General features: G+C 42.6%; 1 protein-coding gene across 1 annotated transcript in view; it reads right to left on the reverse strand.

Moving 5' to 3' along the window:
* ANKRD11 (ankyrin repeat domain containing 11) overlaps positions 1–16132 on the reverse strand; it is a 128049-nt gene that overhangs the window by 66060 nt on the left and 45857 nt on the right. The window contains 5 exon segments of the mRNA XM_073603909.1: positions 94–114; positions 116–187; positions 1522–1665; positions 2235–2333; positions 7219–14105. Of these exon segments, the coding sequence (XP_073460010.1) occupies positions 94–114; positions 116–187; positions 1522–1665; positions 2235–2333; positions 7219–14105 (7223 nt within the window).

Consider the following 16132-nt stretch of genomic DNA (forward strand, 5'->3'; position numbering starts at 1 on the left):
AAAACCCAATTACCCGGATATTATCCACTTTTAATTCTTTATTTGAATATTTGGACCAATGGCTGTGCAGCTGCAGGTATACGCGGCACTCACCTTCATCCGGTCATATTTGTCCATCCACATCTTGCAGCCAGGACAGAAACTGACGGGCATTGAATCGATCTCTGACGGATTTATTTTCATCTCCCTGCAAAAAAGAAAAAACGTCAAAACAAGCAGAAGAGGCTGAAGATATTCAGAGTTGCGTCTGCTACACATCCGGGTTCTAAAGTACAATCGTTCCTCAATTCTGGATACACGATGTTGGTGACCCCAGAGTTGTGTCTGCTTTCCTTACTGCTGATACATACAACTCTGCACTTCCACCTGCAGGGGGCGCACTGCTTGTGCTGTGGTTTGTCACAGCAGAAGCCAATCAGTGAGTGCCGGCCTATGGATGTCCACTGGCACCCGACAATCGAGGGGAGACAGAACAGAGCTTTGTTTTGTTAGCGGGGATGTGCAAAGCAAGGGATAAAATCCAGCACATCCCTTAGTAAAAGCAAAACACAAACACTGGTTAGGGACACATTTAACCCTTTGATGGCCCTAGAGGTTTAACCCCTCCCAGCCAGTGTCATTAGTACAGTGACAGTGTATATTTTTAGCACTGATTACTGTATTAGTGTCACTGGTTCCCACAAAGCGTCAATGTCAGATTGTCCGCCGCAATTTGGCAATCCTGCCATAAGTCGCTAATCGCCACCATTACTAGTATAAAAAAAAAAATTCCAGTATTTATTCCATAGTTTCTAGATGCTATAACTTGTGCAAACCAAATCAATATACGCTTATTGGGATTTTTATTTTTTTTTTTACCAGAAACATGTAGCAGAATACATTTTGGCCTAAATTGATGAAGAAATTAGATTTTTTACAATTTTTTCAACTCTTTAGATACGGCGATACAGAAACCTCAACAATATTGAATCTACATTGGATATTTTCCACATACAAGATCCCGTGCCCATACATCCCTTGGCATCAATGGTATAAACACTGCTTTTTTTTTTCTTTTTTTGAAATAGGATATGTTTTATAGCAGAAAGTAAAAATTTTATTATCTATCTATCTAACTATCTAACTATCTAACTATCTAACTATCTAACTATCTAACTATCTAACTATCTAACTATCTATCTATCTATCTATCTATCTATCTATCTATCTATCTCTCTATCTATCTATCTATCTATCTATCTATCTATCTATCTATCTATCTCTCTATCTCTATCTATCTCCCAGTGGTGATCAAATACCACCAAAAGAAAACTATTTTGCGAAAAAAAATTGGTTAAAAACTCTACAACCTAACTTCCCTACATGAAAAGGGAGGAGGGGAATGAAGAGAACACTAAAGAATAAGAAAGTCTTGTGCAGATACTAAATCCAGGAAATGGTTTTCTGTACATCTCATGACAGCTTCAATCCCAAAGCTACTTTCCAAATAATTCACCTTCACGAGCCGCACCCGGAACTCACCTGATTTTCCAGAGGCATGTTGTACACCTCCGAGTCCAGCAGCATGGTGCAGGCACTAAAAGGCACAGCCTGGTTGGCAATTGTCCTGGCCGCTCTGCAATGAACTCTGAGGTTCTCCTGTTCACAAGACACGATGAGCTTCTCCTATAGAGAGATCAGACAAGTCACATCAACTTCAAGTGAAGAAGACCACAAACTTCTCCAGATGTGTCCATAGACACCACTACAGCCTTGCCAACCTATAAACACATGTGGGGGGTGGGGCCAATAGTGATTAGGAGTGTTTTCCAACTTACCTGAATGACAACCCCAAAAACAACAGCTGATCAGTTGGGTTTGGGACCTCTAAGGCCCCTTTTACACTAACAAACAGATCCCATCAGTGACATAGGGAGACACAGGAACAAGCAGGATCAACCAGGCATTTTACAGAATAGAACGGGACAAATGGCAGCACAAGCACTACGCTGTATATTTTGAAAGGAACAGGATTTTTTTTTTTTGGGGTACCACTAACTAGATATGCTGGTCACCCAATGCAGAAAACAAATCAGACAGCAGGGCTCTGGGTAGTTTACAAGTCATTGTAAAATGATAATTGGGTCCGGTATTCAGGATTGTTTTTTTGGGGTGTGGTCAAACAAAGTGGGTGTATTTCTAGTGTTAGTTTACAAGGCGTATATATTCTAGAATACATAAAATGTCGTACTTACCCTTTCAATGCTGTGTTGCAGGCGAAGTTTCCCCCTCACCGCTTCCTGCTGCCGGAATAATTCCTTTAGCGGCTCCGATAACGATGGCGGTGGTGCAATCTACAGAAAGAAGACGCTTTAAGCACGGACAGGCTTATTGTATTTAATCAGATATTCTTTATTGAAAAGGGTTCACTTTTAAAGTTTACAGAAAAGTCTAAAAAAAACCTTCAGGTAAAATACAAAAAAAAAAAAATACAGTAAAAAAAAATAAACACCAAAGTTAGGACAAAGTGAAAAAGAAAAAGGTAACAGTATAAATTGTCTCCTTAATCCAACACAGCCCGGCGTAGAGGTGAAATGCGTAAGTTCTCTCTAATACAGCCAAGTATGAGATGAGACAGAGAGGACCCCGAGACATGTCAGGGGGTTCCACCACTTCACACAGGTAAGAGATTGTTATCACATCAGTATATAGAGAGATATATACATAGATTTCAGAGAACTCTGGGAATGCGCTTGTTTTCTCTACAGTTTTCCATGTTGTTGAGTCTGACCCATTAAAATGCTGGGTGTATTACCATCGGTGTTAATACATTTGATTAAATAGATTATGAACGTATCATCACATAGTGGTCATGCGGATACGGAGTAGGTCATACGTGCCCTCTTTACAAATCAATACCTGTGGCGAGATGGTTGTCTGACGCTCCACCACCAACTCCTGTTTTTCAGGATTTACAGGCTCTATGACTAGACTCAGCAAAATTGGGGGTTGTATCGCATAGCCTCTTATGGAACTATAGCGTCTACACACCTTGATGAAATCTACAAGGCTGTTATTTGATCGACAGCATTTTTTCTCTCCCCCCGCTCTATCCAATAAAATGCTGGGAATTACCAATATCTACTAAGGAGACTGCTGCGGTTTTGTTTTTTATCTCCCCCCCTTAAAGTACAGTCACTACATTGACTAGGTTTCCTTACTCTGTGCTCCTGAAGAAGCGCATAAAGCGCGTAACATGTCGAGCTTATGAGCTTATACAGAATCTGATTGCCACCATCACATAACGTTTGGTTCAACGATATGTATTGTAACTATATAGATCAATAAGTTGTGTCTTTCTCTTGTTGGTTCTGTAGTTCCGTTGTCCTTTTTATACCAACCTACTTATTGTGTATGGAGTGCATAATCTGTTAACTGTGTATGCTATACCTACCTTTTATGTCTTGTCTTCCCTCCCCCTTTTTTAACACAATATTTTTGAAATAAAAATAATATTTTTAATGATCTATTATCCTTATTGTGCCTATAAAGTCTTGGTGTCTGCCCACACTCTCTTGTTTTCCCAAACTTAATACATTTGATACCCAATATACCCGATATACGGTGTGTTAAAGTGGTTTTAAATCCTCCATATACACAGTGAAGTGACCGGCCTCAGGTGATACAAAGATAAGAAAAATCCTCTTATAAAGTTGTATTTGTTTATCTGCAGCCATCTCTCCCCTACAACCAATGTGCAGCATTTTAAAGCTGGTCCAAAAGTTAAAAAAAAAAAAAAAAAAGGGGTGGGGGAAAAGCTGAAGTTACACTCTGCGAGCCAATTGGAGGGAAGGGACTCACCCGATTCGCACAGCACACAGGAACAGCTGACGTCAATCACAGGCTGTGTTTGCTGGAGCTCCCTTCCCTGTCACCTTTTATCTATTGGTGTCAGGAAAACTTGTCAGAACTGACTCATGCTGATAGCGGAGGAAGGAGGCAGCAGACAAAAATCACACTTAGTGCTCTGGACTGCGACAAGTACACACTATAGAGGGATGTGCTTTGTTCAGATTTCATGTCTGAGGTTTACAACCATTTTATGTGTCAGGATGAACAGACAAGCATAATAATGAGAATGTCCATTTGGGACAATAGAAAGTGCCATTTGTGTAAAAAAAATGATAAAAATATCACATGGGTAGTGTTGAATGACCGCGCAATTGTCATTTAAAGTGCGGCAGTGCTGAACATTGGTCTGGGCAGGAAGGGGGTGATAGTGCCCAGTAAGCAAGGGGTTAAAATCACTAGAGATGAATCCTCAGGAGCAGCAAATGATCTCTAAACAAACGGCCCCCCTATGAGGGAAGCTCTGCAGTTTGTAGCAGAATTCTGTAATAAATTTCACATTATCGGAGCATTCTGCTATCATGCAGGAATAATTACTACCACATGCCTTGTGTAGCTTTCTCCATAGGGAGCCACGTGTTCAGTGACCACAACCCACACCAGCTGATTTTAAATAGGTGAAATTTAGTAAATGGGGGGGGGGGGGGGGGATGGGGTTCACTTTAAAGCGGATTACCAGGAATTCAGCAACTTTGCAAATAGTACACAAGCACACTAAGGGGTTGATTTACTAAAGGCAAAAAGACTGCACTTTGGAAAGTGCAATTGCACACGGCAGGAGCAGTTGCTCCAGAGCTTAGTAAATGAGCAGAAGCTCTGATGACTTTCATCAACCAATCATGTGCAAGCAAAAATGCTGTTTTTTTTTTTTTTATTTTCCTTGCATGTGATTGGGTATTCTTTGCAAAGTGAAGCTTTGCCTTATTTACTAAGCTCTGGAGCAGCTGCACTTGCAGAGTGCAATTGCACTTTCCAAGGTGCACAGTCTATTGGCCTTTAGTAAATCAACCCCCAAGTCTTGGAGGGGACATGCACCTAATTGGACTTCTCTGCACTACTTATATGCGATAGGTTTACTACACTACCGCAGCTATGCCTGGCCCTCACCTCTGCTGCCCATTCACAGAAGCCTTTGTATTTTGGGAACGATGTCACAAAATACAAAGGCTTCTGTGAATGGGCAAAAAGAGGGGAGGGGCAGGCAGAGCAGACGACAGCAACCAGCATCTAAGCTCTAGACGTCATCTTCCTGGAACACAATAAACTTGTTGGATGTGAATAAAATTAAAGTCTACAAGGCGAGGCTGGCAGGCACCTTGTTGGACTCAACTAGTGATATGCCTGCAGTTTTTACAAAGTAGCCAAATTCCTGTGTTCAGCTTTAAAGTGATACTAAAGTCTCTTGTTTTTGTTTAAAAATAACAAATGTTCTACTTACCGGCTCTGCAATGGTTTTGCACAGAGCAGCCCCAGAGCAGGTCCCACGCCGCCGCTCCTGGCTCCTCCCTCCCGCCCCCACAGCAAGCAGCTTGCTACAGGGGCACCCAAGCCAAGCCACAGCTCTGTATATCCATTCAGACACGGAGCCCCCTCTATCCTCATGGGCTCACTGACTTTAATTGGCACTCCGCTGCTGTCTCAGCCGAGGAGGGAGAGTCCCAGGGCAGCAGAGTCTCTCGTGCAACATCGCTGGATAGAGGGGGGGGCTCAGGTAAGTATGAGGGGGGCTGCTTCACACAGGCGGCTTTTTATCTTAATGCACCTTCTGCCTTTAGCAGTGTGCAGCTCAAGCACATGCAGACCACTCCATCAAGGGGTAAAATCCTAACACAAAAAAAAAAAAAAATCACCTATAAAGTTTAGCTTTAAGAAGCCAGATGAGGAGACCCTCACAGGAATCCCCCTTTGCAGGATCTGCTCATCAGGACGCACAACTATTAAACCCAGAAACAAATGTTATATTGCAGATTACCAATTCTTAGATGTGATGGCTGCATTTTATTTTTGGCTCCTTTATTTTCACCTGGTGATCCAGCTAGTAAGTCTGTTCTTCAATAAAACAAGCCACAGATGTAGCAGTTAGGGTTGGGACAAACAAAATACCACTCCCAGGGGTGCTTACAGGGGTCAGTTTTATATGTAAAACCTTTATCCAAAAAGGCAAAAAATGTTACTGTAACTGATGTGAGTTGGAGTTTAGCTTCAATGTGTTAGTTTATCAAAATCTTCTAGTCCATCGCCTGCTGTGCCACCTGTGCTCCTTCCTACAGGGGGGGGGGGGTGTTACTAGTCAGATCACCAGGTGAAAGAAAAAAGCCTAAAAAAATGAAATAAAACAAATGCAGCACATCTAATGATTGGTAAGCTGCAATACATGACATTTCTGGTTTACTACCACTTTAAAGGGTTTCACCTTTACCAAAAAACTGCCTATGAAGATGAAGGAGATTTGTAGATAAAAACAAGCTGCACAGGTTTGACCAAATTGAATGCTGCCCTTGCTATAGGTGTAGGCCATTGACATACCTTATGAAGCCTGACTGGAAAACACCCAGGACGCCGCCGAGAGGGGCCCAGCTCTTACTGATCACCTTCTCCGATTCCAACTCCTTCACATGCACTCCCCTCCCCTGACACAGTGGCTGTGACCTCAGCATCAGAGAGCTCATTCCTGGGATGGTGAAGGCAGAATAGTAACACTTGGCCTTTCTTAGCAACGTGCTGGGAGTTTTCCAGTCGGGCTTCATGAAGTACATAAATGGCCAATACCTATAGAAAAAAAAACATTACTCAACTTTAGTCACAGCTTGCTTTCATCTTTTACCTGCATATTCAGTTTTCTAGCAACCCTTTGAGAAAGAAAAGGATTGTAGCCCCCCACAAAGCTGAAGGCTTGAATGTTTCCTCGTCGGTGCTCAGAATGGGGGAGGGGGCGTCTGAGTTCACTGATCCAGATATGTCCGTGTACCGTAGATGAGACGCCGCTCAGACCAACCGCGTGCTTACACGGTGTACTGGCCTCAGCCAGCGCTGCTTTGGACACACCCTCTGACACTTTCTGCCCTGTCCACCGGGAGCCTGGTGACAGGGTCCCATGGGTGTGGTGGAACGCATCAGTGGCCTCTTCAGAGCAGCCATACACAAAGCGCTGGGTTAGACTGAGCGGCGTCTCATCTACAACGCACTATCCCTTTAAGGACACCAACATTTAAAGCAGACATGAAAGCATTAGAATAAAATGGACGAGTCTTTAAAATTCACAACAAAAAAATAAAAGCCTCCACACCTAAACCCCAGCATCCCGAGGAAGGAGCAGGATGGTGAACTCACCACTGGAATGTGAAGCTTGCTCAGAGGTTTGCCATCCAATAAATAAGAGCCAGTGTAAGTCACATATTCAGCATAACATTGAGGGGCTTGAGGAGTGATGTAACACAATATTTTCCTCTTCTCTTCAATTTTTTTCCTAATCTGCAAATATTCAAAGTACGGATTCGACCTGTCGCTGTGATATGGCTCAATGTCGTCCAACTTGATGGCATCAACGATGGCTGCCAAGGTCTGCTGGATCATCTCACGTGTCTGCTGACTGGTGGTGCTGATTATCTGCTGCTGAAGTTGATTGGGCTTTTGCAACTTCCTCTTGCGGGGGTGCGTTTGGGAATCTTCCTCCTCTGTGACTTTACTTTTTCCACGGGTCGATGGCGTGTTTGTTACAGGTTGTTCCTTCTCTGGTGTGGAAGTGTTTTGCTTATTCTGGTTGGCCAGCATTTGAGCCCTGTTTCGAGTCATCCGTAGCGGTATCTCTTCTACTTTGGGAGGTTTTGGAGTATCAACTGTTATTTTTGGCATTTGCTCTTGAACTTCTACTGGAGGGTTAACTGGAGGGGCCTCGACTTGTACGACAGGTTCACTAGCAACGTTTTCCACCGGTTGACTTTCAGTTTCTTTCACATCAGCCTCAATGTGCTTTGGCAACACCGGAGTGCAGGTGTCTGCAGAAGAACTTAGGCTTGACTGTACCTTATTCTCTACTTCTTGAAGAGTTTCCAGTTGTACATAAGGTATTGCAAAGTTTGTTGGTTCAAACACTGGCTTTGTATTATGGGATACTTTTTCAGTGTCTATTGTTGGTTCTTCAGCATGGTCATCTTTCTGCTCCTGAACGTCGGGTATTGGTTCCTCCATTTCCACGGTATTTGTTTCTTTAGGAGTCACTGGCTCTGGGAGATCAGTTTCATCCTGAGGCATTTCAACGTTGTCATCCTCATTGGACACATCAAGAGGAACATCAGGACTCCTTGCAATGTTGTTTGGCTGTTCACAGATCTCAGCATCATTTTCTTCTTTGACAGGAAGTGGAAGGTCAGGCAGAGAAAATGGACCAAGATCCAGATCCTCCACAGCTGAAGAAAATGGGTCAGGCCATGGTTCTGGATCTTGAGTAGGTGGTTGAACATCACTGGGCTCCACATAACTTTCTTTAACGGAGGTCAATGTATCTTCTAGAGGTTCTGTGTTTAGTTGAGACTCAGGAGCCAATGCCTGCTGATCATCTGATAGATCATCACAGTTATTTAGAAAGTTGGTAAGAGGAATTGGAGATTCATATGGACCTTGATCATCTGGCTGAGGCAGGTGCTCTTCCACATCCTCCCTATCCTCTTTCAGTTCATCTGGGGCTGGTTCGGACAAGGGGTATGGAATGGGAGAAACTGGATAAGGTGAATCAGAAGAAATAAATGGAACTGAAGCAGTAATAGATTTTTCAGGTGAGCAAAAATTCTTAGGTGACTCTGTGAATCTCGGAGGAGATTTTAGGAGCTCAGGTGCCATTGACCAGTTCCCAGGTTGATCAGGGGGGTTACTCATTAAACTTGGAGGGATAACAGAGTCTGTATTTCTATTATGTGGACTGACCCATTCTAAATTCTGATCAGAAATTGTTGAGCTAAATGTATTTTCTTCAACAGGTGGAAGGAAACCAGATTCTGCAGGTGGTGGTAAAAAGGCAGGTTCAGGGGGTAAAAAAGAAGCTTCTGTATGTGGGGTATGAAATCCAGATTCAGGGGGCAAATAAGCAGTCTCTGTGGAGGGAAAACTAGATCCTGGATGAAGAACATAACCCTGTTCTTGTGGCATAAAGGATGGCTCTGAAGGCAAATATTCTGGCTCCTGGGATAGAAAGTCTGTCTGTTGAGGAATGTAGGCAGGTTCCTGGTGCATATAAGAAGGTTCCTCCTCCTCCGGCATAAAGTCGGGTGCTGCTGAAAAGCTATTTTCATTTGGTATAAAGTTATCATCAGTCTGTAAATAGGCTGGTTCCTGTTGCAGAAAATTAGACTCGGGTGGTGAATAGCTTGGGTCATGGGATAAAATAGATTCTGTTGCTTGTTGTGCTTCAGCAGAGTCACATGGCAGGCCAAGATCAGGAGGAATAGCACTTTCTGTAGAAGGCTCAAGCAAGTCATCTCTTTCTAATGGTGGGGACTTTGCCTGAACAGCTGAATAGCCACGATCAGGTGATGGAGCAATACTGGCAACAGCTGCGGGTGTACAGGAAGTATCGTCAACTCTTGGAGATGCTGCCCTGTAGTCTGGTGAAAAGTAACTTGGAGACCCGCATGTGAATTTTTCTTCAGGAACAAGTGGTTGGATCTTATCATCCATCATTATATGCATTGGCGAACTGAAACTAGAAGCTGCTGGAACGCTCTGCTGTCTATAAAATTTCATTTCTGAAGGAGGAAACTCTTCTTCGGGAACTCTTCTGACATCAACAGAGACAGAGCGGCTACGATTTACAGAACAAGGTACCCTAGTGGGTGTCTGACTTGGGTTTTCGGGCATTCCACTAGATGTTGCTGAATACCGGTCAAAAAACGTAGGTGAGCAGGCATTCATAGACATCGCAGACACAGGCAAAGAGTGCTGCGTATCTGAACAGTCAAACATCAAATCTGGATAGTCTTCGGTACTGCAAGACGGGGTCCTTGGTGTCTGCATGACTTCTTCATAACTTGGACAAGAGATGACAGATGTAGGAGTGGGGACACCTGTTGGCCTATTTTGATCAGGTCTTGGAGAAGCTGTGAGCACTTCTTTAATTTGTGGACCATTGAGCCAATCTTTTGAATCATTCCCAGTAATAGCTGGGACTTTACTTTCAGGTGGTGCTGCATTGGATGATAACTCTTTAGACTTCTTATCTTTTTGGAGTGGATCCGTTACCAAAGGTTTTTTGGCAGTCAAGTCCAGACTTTTCTTACGCTGTTCTTCTGATTTTAATTTTTCTTTTAGCTTCGGATCCCCAGAGCGGTGCCTCATCTTTTCCATTTGCTTCATTCTTTCTTTGTGCTTTTTATGCTTTTCTTCAATTTCAAGATCTTTTTGGCTCAGCATCCTTTCAAAACTGGTCATCATTAGATCTCCATCACCAAGAAGTTTTTCTCGTGGCCGATTGTCTCTCTTGTTGGCATCCTTATTAAGGGTGACTTTCTCAGTACCATTCAGGATCTTAACAGTCTCTTTCTCATAGTTATCCTTTGTTCTCTCTTTGATTTTTATATCACCAAATCTTACTACCTCGTCTTTAGATTTTTCTTTTGCAGTTAATGGAGATTCCTTATCTCTACCCATAGGTTTCTGCTCCTCCCTGTGATGCTTAAAGAAAGCTTCCAAATGTTTGTCCCGGTGTTTGTCATCTTTGCTTTTTTCACGATGTTTATCTTTCTTTTTCTTTTCTTTCACAACAGAAGAAGAGTATGCTTTGTCCTTTTCAGATTTTTTTAGGGAGTCTCTTTCAGAATCAGGCTTCTCTTTTTCAGAACCAAAAACAAAGTCCATGCTTCTATCCAATTCCTCTTCAGTTTCAGTCTTAACAGAAAAAGAAGAGAAAGTGTCTCCATCTGCTGTTGGAGTCTCCTTATCATACTGTATGGACTCTCTCCTACTATAGGTGTCCCTCATATCATCCAGTTTTTCAGCCTTCTTATCAGACTTGTCTTTCCGTGCTTTATCCTTGTCATGGCTTTTCTTTGAAGAGGAGCTAGAATGCCTATTTCTTTCCTTTAACTTTTCTGCTAAACCAGGTATGGAATCTTTACATTTTTCCTCTACTGAATCTATAGTGGTCACCACAGCACCTTCCAACAGGTTTCCAAGGCCAGCATCCTGGCCCCGATCAGTAAAACTGTCAGAAGATATTTCACTGATTTTGTCATTGGAATCATCCTTGTAGTCATTGAGGGCCTCCTCTTCCAATTTCTCCAGAAGACTCTTCTCAGCATCACCTTTAGAGGACTTTCGATCTTTAAAGTGATCTTTATCAGATTTCTCCTTGTGTTTGGTTTTGATTTTCTCCTCAGTCTGGTGTTTCTTTTCACTTTTGTCACCTGGTACCTTTTGTTTAGACTTCTTGTCTTGGTTGGAATCTACTGACACTCTGTCTTTGCGGTATTTGTCAAGGGACTCCTTATCCTTTTTCTCTTTGTGTTTTTCAGTGTTCTTTTCTTTCTTCTCCTTACCCGATTCTGACTGACCTTTATCTTTCTTCTTCTCTTTTAGTTCCCGATCTTTTTGTTTTTCACCCAAATGTTTTTCATTGGAATTTCTTCTGTGTTTATCAGACTGGGAAGGCTCTTTGTCTTGTAAAGGATTCTCTCGCTCGTGATAACTATCCATTCTGTGCAGATCATTGACATAAGCCTCAGAGATTTTAAACCCTGGCATAAATAGATTATCCTCCTCTTCACTTTCATCTGTAAAGATGTCGGCAATGTTATACCAGTTTTTACCTCTGGCCTTCTTGTCATCTCTCTTGTCCCCAAAATCCTTTTCTTTTTTCTCAGTTTTCTGCTCAGAAGAAACTTTCTTATCTTTGTACTTTTCATCTTTCTTCTTTTGAGACCCTTTCTCCGTTTCTTTCTCTTTTTGACTTCGGTCAGGTTTTTCAGGCTTTTCTGAATCTCTTGATTTCTCACGATGTTTTTCAGATTTAGATTTTTCCTTTTTCTCCACATCCCTCCTTTCCTTGCCAGAGTGATGCCTCTCCCGTGTTTCAGAATTCTTAGTAATTGGCTCTTGTTCTGACTCGTCTTTAAAGGAGGTCTTTGATCCATGGTCATTCAGGTCTTCTTTATACTGTTCTTCTGGTTTAGTTTTAGAATCCCTCCGTTCTTTGCTTCCCAAAGAATCCCTCCTTGTGGAGTCCACATCTTTTTCTTTTCGTGTTTTAGTGGTGTCAAGAGAGTCCTTCCTCTTCTTCTCACGCTCACCTGTGTACAAGGTGGCACCTTTGTGTGCATCTGCCTGATCTCTCTTTTTGTCAGAAGTTTTGTCAGTAGAGTCTCGATCTTTTCTTTTTACAACAGTCTCTTTCTCTGGTTGTGTGTCTCCATATTCTCTCCGGTCTTTGTTTTTGGAGTCTTTTTCCTTGACTTCCTCCTTGATAGATTCTACAATCAGCTTGGGGATGGCATCATTTTTGCTTTCTCTAAAGTCTGCAAAGGAGGAGTCCCAGCTATCTTCAGCTTTGAAGTCAAAAGAAGAGTCTGAGGACATCTCAGAAATCCATAAACCCTGATCATCTGATGTGTTGTACTTTGTTTCTTCTTCTAAAAATTTGGTTTTGCTGTTTAATTCTTCAAATGGTGCTTCATCTTTGTGAGACTTTTCCTTCTTGACCTTCTCTTCTTTGAAACCTTTGTCTTTTTCGGGTTTGGAAATTTTCTCCTCTTTTAGCTCATTTTTCTTTTCAGATTTTGAGGACTTATCTTTCGTTTTCTTCTTTTTTTCTTCTTTGTGGACTTTCTTTTCTTCTTTGGGGGATTTTTCTTTGATAGTTTTTTCAGTTTTTCCAGAGCGGTCTCTGTCCTCTTTAAAAAGTTTACTACTGTCCTTGCCATCTTTATTCTTTTTTGATGACTTCTCTTCTTTGGTAACCTTACTACTTTCATCCCGGTAGCCCCAGTCTTCTTTCTCAGATTTTACTTTTGAAAGCTTGTCCTCCTTCCTGAGGTGATCGTTTTCATGTTTTAATACTTTTAATTTTTCTGGAACGTCAACATCCAAACTTAATGGCTTGTCCGATTTTTGTTTAGAGTCGTCATAGTCGATAGAAAAGGTTTTAAGGATTTTAACGTCTTGTCCAGCAGCCTGCACCTGTCCTTTTTCTTTATTTTTGTGTTTAGTTTTGTGTTTTTTCACTACTTTGCCTTCTTTATCTAGTTTTGGAATTGCCCCGTCAACGTGAAGATGAAAAGAGTTCTTTTCGTATATGCTGTTATGCATATTGCTTTTCTTTTTGTGCTCATGTTTCTTTTTAACTTGTTTCACAGACTCCACACTGGAATCCTCCGAGGAGTAATCATAGTCACTAGTCAACCGTGTCCTTGTGGAGTCTGATAATGAGCTAACATCTGACCAGTGAGGGGAAGATACAGTTTTCCAATTGTCCGTTCTCCAGTGCTTGGAGTGCTGGTCAGGGATATTAGCATTGTGCTTCTGTGATGCTAAACTCCCTTGAGACGATGCTGAAGATGCTGAAAGAGAGCTAAACAAAGAAGTCTCCTTCAATGCTAAGGCAGAGTCTTTTATACAGTTTGAATTTTCTAAGGAAAGTATATCATTTTCTACGTCACTCTCTAAATTTTCACTTTCAGTTTCAGAGGAACAAAACAAGTTTTTCTTCTCAAACTTTACTTCCTTTGTTTTTGCATCTTTCTTCCGCTTCTTTTTGACTTTGCCTTTCTCTTTATGCTTTGCTACAGGCTGCTCCCTGGTTTTATTGCTCGGTAGAACGGTAGGAGCCGACAGGCAGAGCTTTTCAGGGGCCCCTATGGTGATGGAACTGTCCTCCTCGTCTGAAGTGTCAGACAGGATACGGCGAGCAGCTTTCTTTGGCGCAGTTGTATTTTTAACAAACGTTTTTACTTCCATTTTAGGAATAGCAATAAGACTGTTCGCAATAAGACTGTTCGCTTTAGCCTCTTTCCGAAACTCTTTTTTCAGCAAATGTTTGTCATCAACTGGAGGCACACGATCTTCTTCGTCGTCTTCATCAAACTCGTACTCGTCTTTCACCGGCGTACTTTTTGACGGATTATGATGATGTTTGCCTTTGTGTTTCGGGCCCTTCTCAAACTCAGAGTCTGTGTTATTGCCGTCCACCGAGCTGGAAGGTGCAAATGAAGGTGCATCTTCCTCTTCTGAAGTTTCTGCAAAGCAAAAACAAAAAAACAAAAACCTCAGGAACACAGTTAATTAAAAAAAAAAACTAACAAAACTGGTGAGCTTGCCCGCACACATGCCTGGCAGTACTAGGGCAGCTCTTAAGAAAAAGGAGGTTTTAAAATATCAAATTGAAAATCTGCCCACAAACAAGTCAAGCTTGAGAGCTTAGAATAAATCTGTTAACATATTGCTAAATTACGAAGTTGAAATACATCCATTTACTAATGTATCCATCCTTTTTAATTAAATTCAGCCAATCAATTAAACATTGCACAGCCAGGTGGTGCCCTTTAATTTCTGGCAGTAGTGAAACCAGAAGCAAACCGATCTTTCCAACTAGTACAGGTATGTACATCACAGTACAGACTGTCCAAAATGCAAACCCTTCATATCTGTTTTTTTTCCAATTCCTTCCTTGATTAAAAGGATATTAAAGTATCAATTTTATTCTTTAATTAAAACAAACATGCTATATTTACCTGTTCTGTGCAATAGTATTGCACAGAGCAGTCCCTTGCCTCCTCTTCTGGGGTCCCCCTTCAGTGCTGACACCTCTTGTGTGTGCCCCCATAGCAATCCGCTTGCTATAGGGGCCCCCATACGGGCTCACTCCCAAGCCAGGCTGATGCATCCATACACACACAGTGTGGCTCGGCTCCACCCCCAACTCTCTCCTTAGAGGATTTGATGGACAGCAGCAGGAGCCAATGGCTTCTATTGCTGCCTCTGTTCTGTGAAAACAGGAATAGGGGAGAAGAGTGGACAGGACAGCTCTGAATCAAGAGCAAAACTGCCCTCAGAGAAGTCTGTAAATACAGGAAGAGAGGGGAGAAGACCTGCAGTCAGGCTCAGGGCTGGATCAATAGAGGGCTCAGGTATGTTTTTAGGGATGGGGGTTGGGGAAATGGCAAGCGGAAGGCCTTTTACCTTAATGCATTAAGCCACTCCAGGTTCTCTCACAATTTACATAGTTTGTGTGGGTCAAGCTGGCCCAAAAGAACGTCTCTCACTAACCTGTGAGGCAGCTGACGTGTGGTATAAAGTGTATGTAACTGCGGCTACATACCGCCATGTATTCCGGGACCGAGCTGAGACTTCCTGCTTCAAACTTGAAACATAGTCTGCAGCAGCGCTCAACCAGAGGGAGCCATGTATTCTATTAGACCCCTTTCACACCGAGGTGCTTTAGCGCTAAAAACCGCTCCTGTAAAGCGCCTCTCATGTCTCCCCAGTGTGAAAAACTGAGTGCTTTCACACTGAGGTGGTGCGCTTGCTGGATGTTCTGAAAAGTCCTGCAAGCAGGATCTTTGGGGTGGTTTGGGAGCGGTGTATACACCACTCCCAAAACGCCCTGCCCATTGAAATGAATTGGCAGCGCCTGCAAAGCACATCGACAGCGCTGCAACACGGGCGCTTTTTAACCTTTCTTCGGCCGCTAGCGGGGGTTAAAAGTGCCCTGCTAGCAGCCAAAAAGCGCCGCTAAAACGTCAGTGAAGCGCCACTATAACTAGACCCTCGCCCCAGTGTGAAAGTAGCCTTAATGAATACAAAGCTTCCTCTGATTGGCTGAGTCAGAGGTTGTGACATCAGCCCTCCTCTGCCAACTCAGCCAGGAAGTCTCGGCTCAAATCCAGAACACAGTGCGGTATGCTGTATACAGAGCCGCATCTACATACAGTATATACACTGCACAGCCAGCGGCCCCACCAGGTCAGCGAGGGACATCGTTTGTTTAGGTCAAGCTTATCCAAACTAAGTAAATTGTGTGAAAACCTGGAGTTCTTCTTTAAAAAGGTAAAAAAAAAAAAAAGCCTTGCGTTTAGAACTACTTTAATCTAGCTACATGGAGAACACGGGGCGGCCTGCTTAAAATCACTACTTGGCACAAGGAAAGGATGGGCATGTTGTGCCACGAAGGGATAAGAGCCCAAATCCAGTTATTCTAAACCCTTCCGAATCCTGGGGATTTCATTAAACTTTGGAAGCTTAGCAATGTTAGCTCTAAAAGATA

Source organism: Aquarana catesbeiana, linkage group LG11 (assembly GCF_042186555.1).
Source record: "Aquarana catesbeiana isolate 2022-GZ linkage group LG11, ASM4218655v1, whole genome shotgun sequence".
NCBI lineage: Eukaryota > Metazoa > Chordata > Amphibia > Anura > Ranidae > Aquarana > Aquarana catesbeiana.